At 33.2% G+C, this 18,046-nt stretch overlaps 2 protein-coding genes across 2 annotated transcripts; one reads left to right on the forward strand and one right to left on the reverse strand.

The window, feature by feature from the left end:
- Positions 1-1,831: 1,831 nt before the first annotated feature.
- On the reverse strand, positions 1,832-5,177 carry LOC134681836 (protein unc-93 homolog A-like). Its single transcript, XM_063541474.1, has 3 exons — positions 4,159-5,177; positions 3,204-3,474; positions 1,832-2,390 (listed from the first exon to the last, which is right to left on the reverse strand). The coding sequence occupies exons 1-3, from the start codon at positions 5,056-5,058 to the stop codon at positions 2,161-2,163; spliced, it is 1,401 nt and encodes a 466-aa protein (XP_063397544.1). The 5' UTR covers positions 5,059-5,177; the 3' UTR covers positions 1,832-2,160.
- A 5,614-nt stretch (positions 5,178-10,791) lies between these two features.
- On the forward strand, positions 10,792-16,445 carry LOC134681837 (protein unc-93 homolog A-like). Its single transcript, XM_063541476.1, has 3 exons — positions 10,792-12,042; positions 13,454-13,721; positions 16,154-16,445. The coding sequence occupies exons 1-3, from the start codon at positions 11,149-11,151 to the stop codon at positions 16,426-16,428; spliced, it is 1,437 nt and encodes a 478-aa protein (XP_063397546.1). The 5' UTR covers positions 10,792-11,148; the 3' UTR covers positions 16,429-16,445.
- Positions 16,446-18,046: the final 1,601 nt, after the last annotated feature.

Here is an 18,046-nt window from a genome sequence, read left to right on the forward strand (position 1 = left end):
TTATTTTTTCAAAAACCAAATAATGCTAGTACAGAATACTGTTATTTAGACGGGTTTTTATTGATTTTTTGTTATTGTTCAATCAATATCTTTCGGTTAGAAGAGAATTTTCTGCTAACAACACTTGTGCTATGATTGAATATAAAAAAGAAAGGTGTGACATGACTGACAATGCGACGAGGTGGAAACTCTTCACAAGACACCAAATGACACAGAAAGTATGAACTATAACTAAAAGTTCACCGTACGGCCTTCAACATTGAGTAAAACCCATACCGCATAGTAAGTAATACAAGGCCCTGAAATTACATGTACATAACGGTAAAACTTTCTAAACAAAAAAAAAATAACGGCCTGATCCATTTGACTGAACGAATACAAATTTGATACACAGCAACCAAAGACAACCACTGTCAGAAATACAGGGTCTTGAACATACTTAATGTCCCGAACTTAGAACAGTGGTGTAACAGAACAATATATGAACAAACTATAAAAATCAGTTACAAGGGACTTAACTCTTCATATCGATTTGTCAGTTCGATACAGGCACACAATCATGTAACCATTAAAACTTATTGGTTTTCCTGTTTGAATTGTTTGAATTTTATACTAGTCATTTGTGGGGCATTAATAGTTTGATGTTCGGTGTAAACCAATGCTCCGTGTTGAGGCCGACCTATACTTGTTTACTTTTACACATTGTGACTTGGATGGCGAGACGTCTAATACCATATCTTATTTCTAAAAACTTGATCTGTGTTTTGTGGCAATAAGCATTGTGTGTAAGTTTCCTAACATTCGTTTGAGGCAAACTAAAGTTAAAGAATGGAAACCTTTTTTTTTGGTATTTTTTCCATTTTCAAAGGCACATACCTCTAGAACGATTACAGTGACGTTTCCAAAATTCAAGTTTGATCTATGTTTTGTTTTTTAAATAAGCAAAAACCTTTCACGGATTTGGCTATACTTTTTGGACCTTTTGGATTATAGCTCTTCATCTTTTATATAAGCTTTGGATTTCAAATATTTTGGCCACGAGCATCACTGAAGAGACATGTATTGTCGAAATGCGCATCTGGTGCAAGAAAATTGGTACCGTTAATTTTATTGTATAAGTTTCAGAAAACTTGGTTGATGCAAACTTACATTTTGAAAGTAACAGATCTAGAACGGACGCTAATTTTTTTGCAAATTTTCCATTTATAAAGGGACATTACTATATACCGTTTTAAGTGACGCCACAAAAAACGAACTTGATCTGTGTTTTGTAGTTACATGCATGTATACGCATTTTGTATAAGTTTCATAACACTTGGTTTAGGCAAATTCAAATTAAAGAACGGAAACCAATTTCGGACGTACGTACAGACGGAAAAGGGTAAAACTTAATATGGCGGCGGGGGCATATTCAAAATAAAAATAATAACATCTATGTATAAATCAAATGTTTAGGTGTTTTTTTACTGCATATACATTTGCAAAAGTGAACTTCGCATTACAAATGATAGAGTCTTGGTATACTGTTTATGATGCTGCTGCATGATGAAATAACACTGAAGTACAGCCACTGATATTAGAGATTCAAAATCAACAGCTTAATTTGTTGCAACCACTAATGAATCATTTATATGATTGCTTGACTGATTTGTTGCCAAGTTGAGGCTTATAACAAGTATATCCCCTCTACATATTCATATGTCTAACCCATAGTCAGAAACCTCGAAATTCGACCAAGGCCTTTGATAGAAGCCAGAAAAAGTTGGAGGACGTTTTTTTTCTTATACAATGTTTGATTATAATTTCGAAACTTGACATCACAAAAAAATGATAAAACAAAATTGTTTTTTTATTGTCATAAAGAGCCGTAACATATAAAAGTTTGTCTTAAAAAAAAGCAAGATCAGAATTTATAACAGTGATTAATAAAAAAAAAATATAAAAGTAATATCAAAACATCATCGACGCAACACGTTTTTTTCGACAACCTGTTTAGAATACATTGATTATTTTACACTTTTCAAAATGTACAATCGCCAATGACCCTGTTCTTTTAAATACGAATCATTCTGTCAACGTACATCTCATTTTATCCGTCTTCACGCGGTCATTAGCAGACTAAGGTGTCTGTCCAAGGTATAAATTTGAAAATGTACTGGACTATTTTGTCTCGGAGATATTTGCAGTCCGTTGTTTATAGTAAACTTTAACTTCTAGAGCAACATAAAGTACAGACGCTACAGACAATAACGTAATAACAATGATAAGTTTTGTCTTTACACATAACACAGTACTGATAGCGAAATACACAGTAAAACTGGTCGCCTTCCAGAAGTGGTAGTTGGCAAATGCCGGCTCTGTATTCTCTGGGTACAGGTATCCAATCAGTGCTAAAGAATATAAAATAAAAACAACTACAGTAGATCAATTTTAGAAAAAATGTCTGGTAAGACAAGTTAACTTATGTTGAGCTTGTTTTCTAGTATTGCTTTTTCATTTTCTATTTCCAGTATTTTGTGTTACATGTAACGTTACTTTTTATGTATTGATTTTTATGTAACTTTCATTTGTTACGAGATTGCTGTGAATTTCTGACGACCTGGTATGACGACCTACGGCCTAGTCTGGGAACTGATTAGAACAGTTTGAGATTGTATGTATGTCCCGGTCCTAAGTCCAGAACCTGTAATTGTGGTTGTCGTGTGTTTTGAATTTTGTTCATTATTTGTGACACACATAAGTCTGTTAGTTTTTTTCATTACAGCAGATTTTAGTGAGTATGTAGCTAGTGGTAATATCTTTGGTTAGGTTGCTTGTTAGCTGAACCGTGAAGTCATTGTTAGGTTAGATAAACTACCCTCCTTTAATAGTAGACTAGCCCAACAGATAACCAATCTATCTCTCTGTAGGACATTTAAAAGGAGGGTAGTATACCTTACCTAACAATGACTTCACGGTTCAGCTAACAAGCAAGCAAACCAATGATATTACCATTAGCTACATACTGACTGAAATCTGCTGTAAATGGTTTTACATTTGTTATTTTGGGGCCTTTTATAAGCGACTTTGCTCATTGCTGAAGGTTGTACGGTGTCCTATAGTTGTTTATTTCTGTGTCATTTTGGTCTCTTGTGAAGAGTTTTTTCATTGGTAGTCATACCATATCTTCTTTTATTTTATTTACAGTAAGAATAACAACTCACCATTTGATTGCGTCTGCCATATTCCTTCGGCGACACCCCATATAACTACCATTATAAACAAATAAGGCAAGTCACTTCTCCCTTGTGGATAAAACACAAACATGGCAACAAATACGGACATTTGTATAATAATTGCTACTGCAAACAAAACCTGTCTCCCGGTGTATTTAGCTAGCCGTGACGTCACCAAAGCTGACACAGTTGTTGATCCTCCATACGCCGCCATGATAAAGCCAACCATTTTGATTCCAATTGGACAGCTAACGTAAGACTAAAAATATAAGATAATCAAAGTTTTTGTAAGCATTGAAGGGTAACAAGAATTGCTTTAATTTATCTGTGGGAAGTAAAGTCAAACATTGCATCTTATAAAGCATTGGTTGTTCAATGAAGTTAATTTAACTAAAATTCTGGACAAAGGAAGATAACTCAAATTTTTGAAGATGACTTTAACACTGGCATCATTGATATTTTTTTGAACAGATTCATGTACTAGATCCCTACACCTTGCTCCTTTTAATTTTGACAACTGAGTATAACATTATTTTATTACATGGGTAAGTATAGTATGTTTCATTGAATTTTTTTTGTAAATGTTCATGGACAGGACGGATAGGATGTATAGAAAGATATGATCGTTCCATATATTTTGTGTATATAAAAGATAGTGATTTTATGCAACCTTTACCCCAAAGAATGTCATGTAAAAGCTACATATTAATAAAATTAAATTTATGATCATGTGTATACCATGGAATTGTATACATAGATAGACAAGCAATTTTTCTAGAAATACCAAAGAATTGTGTGGGCTACTTAAATTTCTGCTTTTCTTGTATAGGACTTTATATGTGGGTTACAAATTTTATGCTATGGGCTACCATTGCCAAAGTCTTAATTTCTATCCCTGCAACAACTATAAATTCATCAAGTTAATCATTCTCATCAATCATACCTTCGTAAAATCTGTCCACAGAACGGCCTGCTCCATCGCCATTAAAGCTATAAACGGTACCAATAACAACATCTTCATATCACCGAACGTAAAGAAACATGACGTCACTGATTCTTTAATGGAAGAAGACTTTGTCCACTGACTCTTCGGTAAAGGAGATAAAAACGTTGCAGTCAAGATGAGTCCAATGACATCAAAAACAAGAAAAACGCCAAGCATAGTGTACACGACATCTGAAGATGGCTGGTCCAACAGAGTAGCATTTCCGGTGATTACAGGACAATCATTGACACCACATGTCGTAGCTATAGAGGAAGCATTAGAACTGTGGCTTGCACTTTTATATAAAACGGCAGACGACACTATATTTCCACTGATTTGTGTTAGTTCATATATTGTAAAGAAGATTCCGTTTAGTCTACTGAGCAACACGTGCGCATCTTTACCTGTGCGATCTGCAAGAGAATAAGCATTTCTAGTTATGTAAATACTTTGCGCTGTCCATAGAGGACCGGAAACCAATCCAAGTAAAATAGATGAAGGAATCAAAGTTCCAAATGTTGGATAAAAGTTGCTTAATGTGTAGACTATATGAAGAATCCACGCAATAACAAGTGCCAACTTCCCGCCAATAACCTTTAATACAGTTGGCGCCAATACAGCTGAAATGATAATAAATCCATATAAGCACGACAATGACGTCACTCCTAGTCCTGCTTCCTGATTCAAACTGCTCTGCAAGTTTTGTATCGCTAAATATGCTGTAAACACAAAGAAAAATGAAGCTGACAGGATGTAAGTATTGCGAATTTCATGACCATTGACGCTGTCACTCCTTTTGGCGCTAAAACACAAACATATCTCCTCGAGATTCTCGGTTTCATTCCGTCGTTGTGACATTGTACTATATGACACATGTATGATAGTGACCTATCATTTACCTACTGCATCGTTTAGTGTGGACAATGCTAAAATTAGATTTACATAATTATTTAGAAAAACTTTACGTGTATGATCAATATTATCTATCTTAAGTTTCAAACCATGTGACAGGTTGTTAATAACAGCTGACACAAATGTGATTTAATTAATATACAGTTAATTCTAGCTGTAAATACTTCATTAAATATAAACTTTTTAGTTATTTTTGTTCAGAATAGTGTACACACAGTGCGTAAATTATGTACTTCAAGGTTATAGATACATGCCTGATACACATAATTCTTGTTCCAGTTACAAATGTATCATTGGGGTTATTGAGGACTCTGTCCATATGACGTTATTTTAGTAAGGTCGTCTAATAGGTCAGGCTTCTGATATGATTGTTTCATTTCAATCATTAAATTAGTAGGTGCAGTCGTACTTAACCATACACTATCTCAATTCTTCAATTAAAGTTTATTGCAATCTTTGTGACCTAATTGTGAGTCCTTTTTTAATTCTTTTAAAACTATACATATTTTTATCTGTCTTTCTGAACTTGTGATTAAAGAGGGTCATGGATAGAAGAGTGACAAAGAAAACATAATTTTGTGGATATGTTTACAATGATGATGGCCATGGACGTTGATGTTTTGGTGTTTAATTCCGTATGGGTGACGGTAAAAAGATCGAAAAGGGATGCAAAAGATAGTAAATGGACATAACAACAAGTAATATAAAAAAAAAGATAAGTCGGAAATAAACTGAAAACGCAATGGCAAAAAAAAGGCAGCAGTCCTTTTGCGACAATTACTGTTTTTCAGGGATATCATTTGCGCCAAATTTTGTTTTGCAAATGTATCAATTGCGCCAATATTCGGAAGTCATTTGCGCCAATTTATATATATGTTTTCTTATTTTTGGCTTAAAAAGTATCATAAATAAACTCATCATAGATACCTGGACTAAATTTAGTATATACGCCAGACGCGCGTTTCGTCTACAAAAGACTCATCAGTGACGCCCGAATCCAAAAAAGTTAAAAAGGCCAAATAAAGTACGAAGTTGAAGAGCATTGAGGACCAAAACTCCTAAAAGTTATGTTCGGAGGTATTTAACCATGAAGATGAGCATCTGGAGATAAATGACTAAAAATGCATTAGACAGTCAATGTACATAGAGAGAGTAAAACTTTGCTGAATATTTGATAAAGATATGTCAATAGAGAAGAAAATGAGTTGTTGCATGTTAATGTCTAATTAATTTAAATGTATTAAAGCTTTTGCTGATTATGTTTTAGACACACATGCTAATGACACAGTGCTTTAATTGTTCCAACGATGCATATGGACTTTAAAGTGAAGTTACAAGCTACTTCATACATTAAATTAGAGGGTACTCATGAGTAGCAGTAAGAAGAAGATATATTTCAGAAAAGGAAATATTTGCCGTGTTAACTGCTGGTTCCAAGTCAGAATAAAAGAGTAGGGACGTCATTTTTCTTCTAATTGACGCAAGTGATAACCATGTAATTTTTTAAAACATGTGGCTCAAACATAGCATTGGAGAAAAAAAGTTGTGGCGCAAAAGGACGCATTTTTGGCGCAAACCGATCTCAACCAGGTTTTAAAACGACAACAACCACTCACCAATCACAACAGTGTTTAAAACGAAACAATTTGAAAACTGCGTTCCCTTATTTAAATGATGTTATATTATGCGTATATTTTTAAAAATCATTTTCCATTGGAGTTTCAAGAATTCGTGCCTAAATACATTTACAAATGAAGTGCATATACACTTATACCATACTGATATCTGTCTGCTCTTTAACTTTTTTTGCTGTCTTCTTTTTCTGAAAAACATATAAAGATTTGCTGCACATTCATGTAATTAGGAAAACCTTATGGAGAGAAAAATGGTACAAGGTCACCTCGAGAGACAATAACAATCAAAACCAAGAAGCTAAGTAAACAGAGACTCACAAAAACCAAAGGAATTTTAAATTAACAGTTATAAAAACTAATTAAGAAACAACACGAACTCCACTTAAAACCGGGAGTGAAATCATGTGCTCCGGAAGGGAAGCATTTCCTGCACCGTATACAACGGCACCCGCCGTGCTATTTCTTTGTTCAGTCCCATAATGATGGAAGGTTATTATGACTGAGGAAAGCGTTACATGTAAATGTAATTAAAGAAGACAATAATAAACAGTTATTTTAAATATGTAACTATGCATTAAAGTTCAAAACATATTATCCGAGGTATGAAGATCAGCTCATTTTTTTATTGCCCGAAGCCAACGGCTTACCTGATACATACTGAGTTAGTTCTTACAAATTCTTAGAAATAAAACACATGAAAGTAACAGCTATATTAATTATAATATGTGCTTTTGGTAACAATATTCTCTGCGAACATTCAGCAAAATTTTGATCACATTTTTTTTTATATTTCTAGCGTCCCTATTCTCAAGTAAATCATTTAAGTCTCCATAATCAACATTTAAAAAAACGCTCCATCGCGGAAGTTATTTGCAGACGATCAAAACAATTAACCTAAAAACGCTTAAATGACCGAATTTGATTGGACAACATGAATACCTTTCAACTAATCAGATTTCAAAATAAGAGGTCATAACTGGTCAGTGCACACATGCGCAATAGAACGATAATTTCTAGTGCAATAGACATTGGAACAAAAACTGGCAGAGACATAGCAAATAATATAATAGAAATATTAATAAAACAGTAAAATACTCTTTATTAGATAATATTTGCACTGCAGGAATTCATAGAAAGATAAACTAGAAAGAATATTAAATTTAATCTTTAAAAACGATCTTCTTATCTGTTTAATTTCAACAGCTACATGTATATCTGCAGAGATTATCAAAGAGAAACTAAACGAAAGCGAATAATTTATAACCTAATCCATATATAAATTGGGAACTTCATGTATATAAATAAGAAAAAAAGGAAAAAATTGCCAATGAGACAGATATACAAAAACTCCAAAGGACAAAGATGACTAACAATTACCACGAAAACTTCATCAATAAGCAAAAACCATTGTAAGGTAGGATACACTTGGTCTCCGTAGGACAAAACGTGAATCAATTAAACAGAGAAAACCAACGGCATTATTTACATGTATGTTTATATATCTCTAACAATAAACGATAAACAATAATAGTGGACGACAACCAACGACAGCATGTTCTATTAGTTACAATGTGTGTATATATCATGAATATCTTAACTCCTATACAGTTTTAGGAATGGCATTAGTTAAAAGGGACCGTATATATTAAATATTAGGCTAGTGGGTGTATTATTTTGATATTAATATGTTAGTAACAGTTTCGTTTCGCCAACACAACAGATGAAGAAAAATTTAAATTGTGATGAACGACTAAATATTTCTTGCAGAAAACACAACCAAGCTAACAATGGGTTATTAGCTGCATTTTTTGTATAGACCAATGGCATTAGATTGAATATTTGATCATTTTGATTATTAAGTCCGCATGTTTAACAAGATAGTCAGTAATAAAGATAAATTCGTTATACAGTGTGCTAGTGACCTATTACGAGATATATGGAATGTACTGACCCCACATATATCGCATTAAGTCACTAGCACACTGTGTAACTAATAATATGTAAATGTGGTATCTCTACATGCATTTTGAATTGTTTTACTATCAATAGTAAGGGACGACATCAAAAGTTCAATGAAGGATAAAAAACTTTATTCACACAGTTTTTTCACTGACCCCCCTCTTAACTTAATTTGGGATAAATTGATTGACCAATAGGGATATATGTAAAATCGATTTTAGATTAACAAAAAACTTGCAGCATTGTTGACCCCCCCCCCCCCCCCCACCCCACCCCCAAACTATTTGATTTAAGTTTTTTTATCCTACATAGATCTTTTGATGTCGTCTCTAACATATTGAGAAAAATATATCATTGTTTCGATATATATTTCGATTATAATATTTGACATGTTTTGATGAGTTTGTGTAACAATTGTTTATGCATATTTTAATAGAGAAGTGAGAAATGGTCCCTTTGGAACAATAAGAAACTTTAACCCAGAGAAAAACAGATAGCGCAATGGTGAAAGGAAAAACACCAGACAAGCAACATTACACAATTAGACATCGAGGTTGTTCGCTTGTCATGTTTTGGAACTTTTTTTCAGATTTTTGGAATCCTCTGGTTTTAAATCTTTTACGTGTCTGATAATAAGTCATTTGTAAAAGTCCTATAATTTTTTTTGTTATTTTGTTATTTTGAGGACTTGAAATTGCCAATGATAAAGTTATGAAAAACCAAGAGTGAACATTTTCCCACCAACATTTTAATGGCATGAATCTCGGACTTTTCTTTTTAACCCTCTCATTTGGTTCCTTAATTAATCCCCTAACAATATATATAAGGGTTGTGGAAAGCTTATTATTTGGAAACTGAGTAGCGAACTTCCTTAACCCAGAAAACTTTATTTTAAAGATTGGTCAAAGACTGGGTTACACTAACCCCAATCCTCATAAGTCGGGGGAGGTTAGACTCAAGATAGTGTGTAAGTGTATTAATTCCTGCTCCACTAGTGACACTTGTAAATATTAATTGAAAGCAAAAAACTTGATATTTTCTGAAATTCAAATTTCATCTTATATAATTGTTTTTTTTTTATACTACAGCTACACAAAAAATGTTACAATTGACAACACAAAACTATGATGCATGGTCAACCTCTGAACGAACCCTTGTTTGTAAAATAAAATAATGCTACATGAAATTAACCTTGCTTAAAATATCCCTTTTATTACTTTATTTGTTACTAGATAAACATGATAAAGACAACAGACAGTTTTAAAGCTATATTATTAATAAAGTTTTTTATGCGCAATAAATCCCGGTGTTATTGGAATTTTGTTACGTAAGTTAGAATCACAGGTGTTTAAATGTTGATTCGAGATAAATTGGCATTAAAATGAAACCGAAATTTACTTGCAGTGTTCGATTTTCATCATTGTTTCAGTATTTCCTTGAGTAAATTCGAACAATGAATATTTGTAACTGAAAAGAGAAATTCGAAATTAAATTTCTGTTGAAGTAAATAGATGCCGTCATATTCTAATGCAGATACATATTGGATTGTTACCAAAACGTACATTAGATAATTTTAATACATGTTAGAATAATTATGCATACTAAATGCTAAAAAACACTAAGACACTATCAAATATCCACAAAGAAATAAACGTATAACTATTTTAATGCATATATGGCGAATATCGTTTTACAAAATCTCCATTGTACGACCCCGGCCTATTTTAACGCGAACAGACATACTGAGATGCACTAGACACAATACATGCAATATGAGACAATTAATGCAATCTTAAATTAATAAGTAAATGTATAAAAAGATCTCAGTCGTTTTGATATTAGACATCGCAATGGTATTTCAGATCTTGTGAGATCCAGAATTTACATGAAATATTTGCTGCTGTACGTTAAAAGTTTGATATGTTAGACATTACAATAGGTACATTTTTACCTATAGAAATTATTACAGGAACACCATTGTGTCTGTCATTCTGGATTATAACCTTTGTAAACTTGTTGATGCTATTTATAAATATGTTACACTTAAACGAATACAAATTTACATGAAATATGTGCTGCTGGACGTTGAAAGTCATACATTACACTTGATATTCTGACAAAGCCGATACATATTACCTTACAATACTGTGACTGTCATACTGGAATTATAACCTTTGTAAATTTGTTGATGCTATTTATACAGTGTTATACACATGTTACACTTAAACGAATACTAAATATGCACACAGAAGATGGATAATCGATCTCACTTTTATTTATATTCATAATGTCTTACGATTGTGAAACATGCCGTACATAGTTTAAAATATGCTGTGATAAGAAACACATCAGGCACATGTGTATACATCGACCTATACATTGACTAACTGTACTTTAAAAGTGGACTACGGCCGAACCGGACCATTGATTGTAAGTAGAGAAAATGAGAAATTTCAGAATGAAAATATATTGTGCGTTTCGCGGTGGTGTTAAATCGGACAAAATAGAAAGTCCCTTACAATCAACTATCGTTATATCCATTGCTTTTTTCTTTGTGTTTTCTGCCTTCATGTCGATCCAGGCATTACAGAATAGTTTGAACATGGAAGCAGGACTTGGAGTTAAGTCTCTTGCATGTTTATACAGCGCTAGTATAGTGTCGTCACTACTTGCTCCGTTCTGTATTAAAGTTCTTGGTGGAAAAATTACAGTGGTGGCAGCGTTTTCTTGCCATGCTATATATGTAATGAGTAACTTCTATCCACGGTTTTACACTTTGATTCCAACGTCAATACTTTTAGGATTAGTTACCGGTCCACTATGGACTGCGCAGAATCTGTTTATCACTGCTAGTGCCACGAGAATTGCAGAGAAAAGAAAGAAAAACTTGAAAGATGTTCTGAACCGACACAACGGAATATTTTTCTCTATTCATGGAGTGGCTTTCGGCATTGGAAGTGTCGTCTCTTCTATAATTTTTCACACAGATATAACTTTACCATCCGGAAACGTTTCCAAATTGTGTGGCATTTTAGAATGTGACAGCTACCTACAACCAAACACCTCTAATATATCTTTTATAAGTACAAATAGACCATCATCTCAGTTACTTCATCAACTCTTTAGTGTTTACCTAGCATTTGACATGATTGGTGTTGTCATAGCAATGGTACTATTACCAACATTACCAGTCAGTGATTGGATAAAAAAGAAAAGTGCTTTAAAGTCTGTCTATTCCATGTTTTCATCTTTATCGAACGTTAAATTGGTGTTATTTCTACCCTTAACTATAATGACTAGCGTACAACGCTTTGTTTTATATGCGGATTTTACAAAAGTAAGTATTACGAGATATTTTAATTAAATTATGCAAGTGCACATACGAGTGCACGAGGACTAGACATATATTGATGACTAGGTGAGAAAATATCAACTAATTTATATGCATTGAAGATAATTGATTAATGAGGGATGGGATCCCGCTTTGAAAAACTTCAAAAATGGCACATAAAATTGAGAATGGAAATGGGGAATGTGTCAAAGAGACAAAATTCCGACTATAGAAAAAACAACAGCAGAAGGTCACCAACAGGTCTTCAATGTAGCGAGAAATTCCTGCACCCGGAGGCGTCCTTCAACTGGCCCCTAAACAAATATATACTAGTTCAGTGATAATGAACGCCATACTAATTTCCAAATTGTACACAAGAAACTAAAATTAAAAGAATACAAGACTAACAAAGGTCGAAGGCTCCTGACTTGGGACAGGCGCAAAAATGCGGCATGTTTGTTTCAGTCAATGCATTTTGTTAATCATATTATAATGTAAAATGGATGGGAAATCTACAAAACACAACATTGAACACTAAAGACTGAACAACACGAATCCTATTAAAACCTATGATTACCCCCAGGTGCTCAGCAAGGGTAAATTGCTATTACAGGCGTTTTTAGCATGTCCATATTTATGTAACGAAAACTTAATTCATCGTGCTCTCTGTTGCACATGCATATTCGCTTAATATAAATTTGTGTATATACGTATGTTCCATATTCTCTTTGTTGTATACTCAAAGACTTTAAAAACGCAACACACATTTTGTTTATTTCAATTTTATGCTTTTATCAAATCAGGGTTACATTATGACTTTACAATATTGACTTTATTAACGAAAGAAAAACATGATGTTAAGTCGTTGTCGCGTGTTGATGTGGTTGGTGAATGTTTCTCTCATCTCGACTTTTTTTTATATATTATAGTTTAGACCGTTTTTTTTCTTGTTTGAATGGTTTTACACTAGTCATTTTTGGGGGCCCTTTATAGCTTGCAGTTCGGTGTAATCCAATATTCCGTGTTGAAGACGGTGCTTCGACCTATAATGACTTATTGCTACAAATTGTGACTTGGATGGAGAGTTGTCTCATTGGCACTCATACCACATCTTCCTATGTTTCATATGACTTTAATTATTTATGCATTAGCTTTTAAAGACATGTATGCAGACTTTGGCAAAACTACGTTCAATGTAAACAACTTTTCACGAAAATACAATGTTTCCTCAACCCACGAAAATTGATATATACGAAAATAAATGAATCCACAAAATTCACGTTTGTTACAAACTTGCACATAAGAATAAGGAGGTGTGGTATGAATATCAATAAGATAACTATCAACCAGAGTTCGAATTAAGTGGATGGTAGCAATTTTTATGCTACCGTATAATTGTATGTACATTGTTTTATAGGCGTACATCACATGCCCATTCAGTATTGGATGGGTAGGATTAGTTATGGCAAGTTATGCATTAACAAATACAATTAGTCTACAAATTATACATGGAATAGCAAAGTTGATCAAACGTAAAATTCTAGTAGCATTCGCAGCCATGGTTAACATAGCGGAAATGACGTTTTGGTTATTTTGGAACCCAACAGCCGATCACCTTCCTTTAGTATTTGTATCAGTCATTTTATGGGGAATGACAGACGCAATATGGAAACTTGAAATATTTGGTAAGTTATATTAATTCGATTTACTATAACACCCCTACTATATGGACACAAAAAATGGCAATGTTTTTTCGAAAGTATGCTGGCCAAAAACATTCGGAGATTAATAATTTTTTACTAAATTGTTCAAAAGATTATTTTTTTCTTCTGTTAAATCATTTACACACAAATGCTCTACAAATCGACGAATATAATGCAGTGTCCTACCTGATTTCGTTGCCTAGAAGAATATTCATTTGTCAATATAAACAGATGTTGTATGTTTGCCGATGAGACAAAAATCCTCTAGATACCAAAATGACGTAGGTCTAAGCAACTACTAGTCACCGTACGGCTTTCACAAAGAAGCAACACTCATACCATGTCAACGATGTCATTAATTTTTAAAGTTATCTTCAATTTTGTTTTACGTTCAGCGTCAAATAGTGCATGCATGTTCTGGACAAGTACAAAAAATGTACAAGTCAACAATTAAATAATACAACGTTCAGGTCCTGCAATAGATATCGTCTTGAATGAATAAATTGTCACTGAAAAATGAGGGTATACTGGATAGGGAAAGAAATTTAGCCTTGCAGTAGGCCACCTACCGACCAGTAAAGAGTCGCGGCAGGATTTTATAAGGGAGTTACCATTTGATTTTTATGGGGGTCTAGGATGAAAAATTTTGTCCTGCTTTTTTTTTAAAGTTGTAATCTCTGTCCTGCCTTTTTATTGTTTACTCTATTCGGTCCTGCCTTTTTATTTTTTACTCTATTCGGTCCTGCCTTTTTATTTTTTACTCTATTCGGTCCTGCCTTTTTTTTACTAGTTTATCCTGACTTTTTTTACACAAATTGTCATCCTGCCTTTTTTTTTTTACCAAGTTGCTCATCCTGCACTTTTTTTTTTTACTAAAAACTCCTGTCCTGCTTATTTTTTTCAAATTTCATCCTAGCCCCCCATAAAAATCAAATGGTAGCTCCCTAACGTGCAACAAGCGTGAAACACAAGTTACACATTAGGCACTAAGTGATATTTCTCGTACAGCCACAAACGGCCACCCTGCCTCGCTGCAAAGGTGTTACCACCGACTGCATTTGTCATTCATTCTTATGATTATTCAGTTTGGGTAATTTTTGGATGAAAACGAAAAAAATGCGTCCGGATATTGTTTCCGTCATCAGACCGTGTTTAAAGTAAATGACTAGACTTTCGATTTAAACTTTTAAACATAATTTTCAGAATTACTCGGAAACAGGACAATTATTATCGCGTTATTCTACATGTATATACTATGATTATACTCCTTTGCTATAATATATAGAGACTCTCTATATAATATAGCAGTGATCGCCGCGGAGAAGAAACATGGAATTGATAGTAAATAGAAAATACACTTTATTTATAATATATGTATGTTAATAGATGTTCATATACAGTAACGCGAAAATCATGGAATTTTACAGAAAATAATTTTTTTAACGGACTGTGGAAAAAAAGGAGAGGGCTTAAAATATTGTCCTGTCTCCACTGAGTACCCATGACTTTTGATACCTTTTTTGAAATTCTCCAGACATAAATTTTTTTTTAATACTTGTATCTTTAATTTTTTTCTGTTATGAATATCCTATTTTGTCGAGACTTCGACTTTAGTCGAAAAAGCGAAACAAAGCGATCCTACATTCCGTCGTCGTCGGCGGTGACGACGTCCACAAATATTCTCTCTGAAGATAGTTTTTGAAATTTGAAATTTTAATAACTTTCTTAAACTATACTGGATTTCTACAAACTTGAACAGAAGCTTGTTTATGATCATAAGATAGTATCCAGAGGTAAATTTTGTAAAAATAAAATTCAATATTTTCCGTATTTAACTTTTAAATAGACTTAGTTTTTCTGCTGGGAAACATTACATTCACTCTGTGGTTAAACTTTTTAAAATTTAGATAACTTTCTTAAACTATCCTTGGTTTGCACCAAACTTGGACAGAAGCTAGTTTATGATCATAAGACAGTATATACAAGTAAAATTTGTAAAACAATAAATCCATTTTTTCCGTATTTTACTTTTAAATGGACTTAGATTTTCTTCCAGTTAACATTACATACAGTCTGCAGTTAAAGTTTTTAAAGCATTTACTATCCTGGATTTTTACCAAACTTGGACAGAAGTTTCTTACAATCAAAAGATAGTATCAAGAGGAATATTTTTATTGATTTTTTGCTCATTTTTGTTGAGCCTGCGAATTACAGAAAAAGTAGGCGAAACACTGGATACCGCGGAACCCTTACAAATTTGTTTTCTTACAATTTCTTAATTAGATATAGGAAGATGTGGTGTGAGTGCCAATGAGACAACTCTCCATCCAAATAACAATTTAAAAATTAAACCATTATAGGTTAAAGTACGGCCTTCAAGACTGTTTCATTAATTACTGGTTTATTTTTTACAGGTACTATACCAGTACTGTTTTCAACAAGGAAGGAACCAGCTTTCGCCAATGTTCATTTTTGGGGATCTTTGAGTAGTGCAATCTATTTTGGAACAGCAAGCTATCTTTGTGTCTTTACGAAACTTTTAGTGTGTATTGCTTTAATGATTATATCAATGCTGCTATATCTAATATTACAAATAAAACTGTCCAGGGAACAGTCACCAGACAGACCTACAGAGCAGGAAATCAGCATCCAAGAGAAGGAACAATTAAACAACACGTCTGCAGATTGACAACGGCTGTTCATAGAATCGGTTCAATATTAAATAATTTGTTTTAAGTATCTGTTGATGATTGAAGCTACTTAAAAAAAATTAAAAATTAAAAAAAAATACTGAACTCCGAGGAAAATTCAAAACGGAAAGTACCTAATGAAATGGCAAAATCTAAAGACGATGGATAACAAAGTTAACTATCATATCCCTGACTTAATGTGTAGCTAGCTTAACCTCTCACTTGTACAACAGTCGCGTAAAATTCCTTTACATTGTCAAAGATGTGTGAACAATCACACATAAAAGGTAAACAATTGTCTAAAAATTTGACACATCAATCGACATTGTGTTATAATCTCAATCACTATGAAAAATCAGCAAAAAAGAAAGACAAGAATCAATATAATCATAGCACAATAACACAGCGATTGGATGTATAAGTACAGAGCCACATCATATGTAACAAAGAAACACAAAAAAGGCTTCAGAACGAAAGACATTAGCAAAATTGAAAGACAAGTTAGAATAAAAATTTAATATAACACAATAACACAATGATGGGACGTATAAGTGCAGGCCGCGTTGTATGTAACAAAGAAACATAAAAGGGCATATATAAAACAAGCGGCGGTTTTAGGGGGAGGAAGACCAACCACACCCTTTGTGGGGAAAAAGTTAGAAATAATGAAGCTTGACAGGCGCCAGATCTATTTTAGTTAGTCAATCTGCCCGTCACCATTCCTTACATTAAAAAAGTCCAAAAAAGACTAAATCTCTAGAATCAAATCGACTGAAATATAAATAACTTATATAATAAGAAAGAATACAAACAGTATCACCAATGAATTGAACTAACCTGCACAGCTATACAATATGGGTTTGTCGCATTGTTGAAGGATGCAATGTTGGCTATTATTGCCTACAACTACACCATTTGAGTTTTGGTGGATAGTGGTTGCATTGAAAATTATACCACATCGATCTCCTTATTCAAATACATAAAAGTGAAACTAGTCTAGGTGTTAAACCATTTGATATGAATTGGGAGATTATTATTTATTGATAGTAATCGTTGTTTATGTGTTAAACAATAAGAGTTGTTTTCGGTAATAAAAAAAAAAAAGAAAAGAAAAAGAAAAAAAATCTTTAAAACATAAGAAAAATCTTCACTAAAAGAAAAAAAAACCTCGTCTAATTGTTCGCAGTTATTGCTGAGAATATTTATCAGGTTGTGATTGTTTGGGTCGCTTTCAGTTGAAAAGGAACAAATGATAAGGAACAAATAATTTATTATACATGGGTGACAGTTAGTGCCTCTCAGAATACCAATCATTCGAGGTGCAATACCAACTAAAGCATGATAGTACGTCTGATCAGATTTCATACAGAAAGGGTTGAAAAATATTGCTTTGAGTTTGACAGTTGTAAGAAATTATCCCTGCATTGTATTGCAAAAAATATACGGAGTTATCAGCAAATACCGTGGGTGTTTCGAAGGACGATTTCTATTTAGTGTTTCTATAAATCATTTTGAAATTTTATGGTGACATGGTTACTAATTATATAAAGCTTGATAATAGGACAAAAATGGACATTAGTTTTGATTGGTCTTCTTTAGGTATTGGTTATTTTGTTT

Source organism: Mytilus trossulus, chromosome 8, assembly GCF_036588685.1.
Source record: "Mytilus trossulus isolate FHL-02 chromosome 8, PNRI_Mtr1.1.1.hap1, whole genome shotgun sequence".
NCBI lineage: Eukaryota > Metazoa > Mollusca > Bivalvia > Mytilida > Mytilidae > Mytilus > Mytilus trossulus.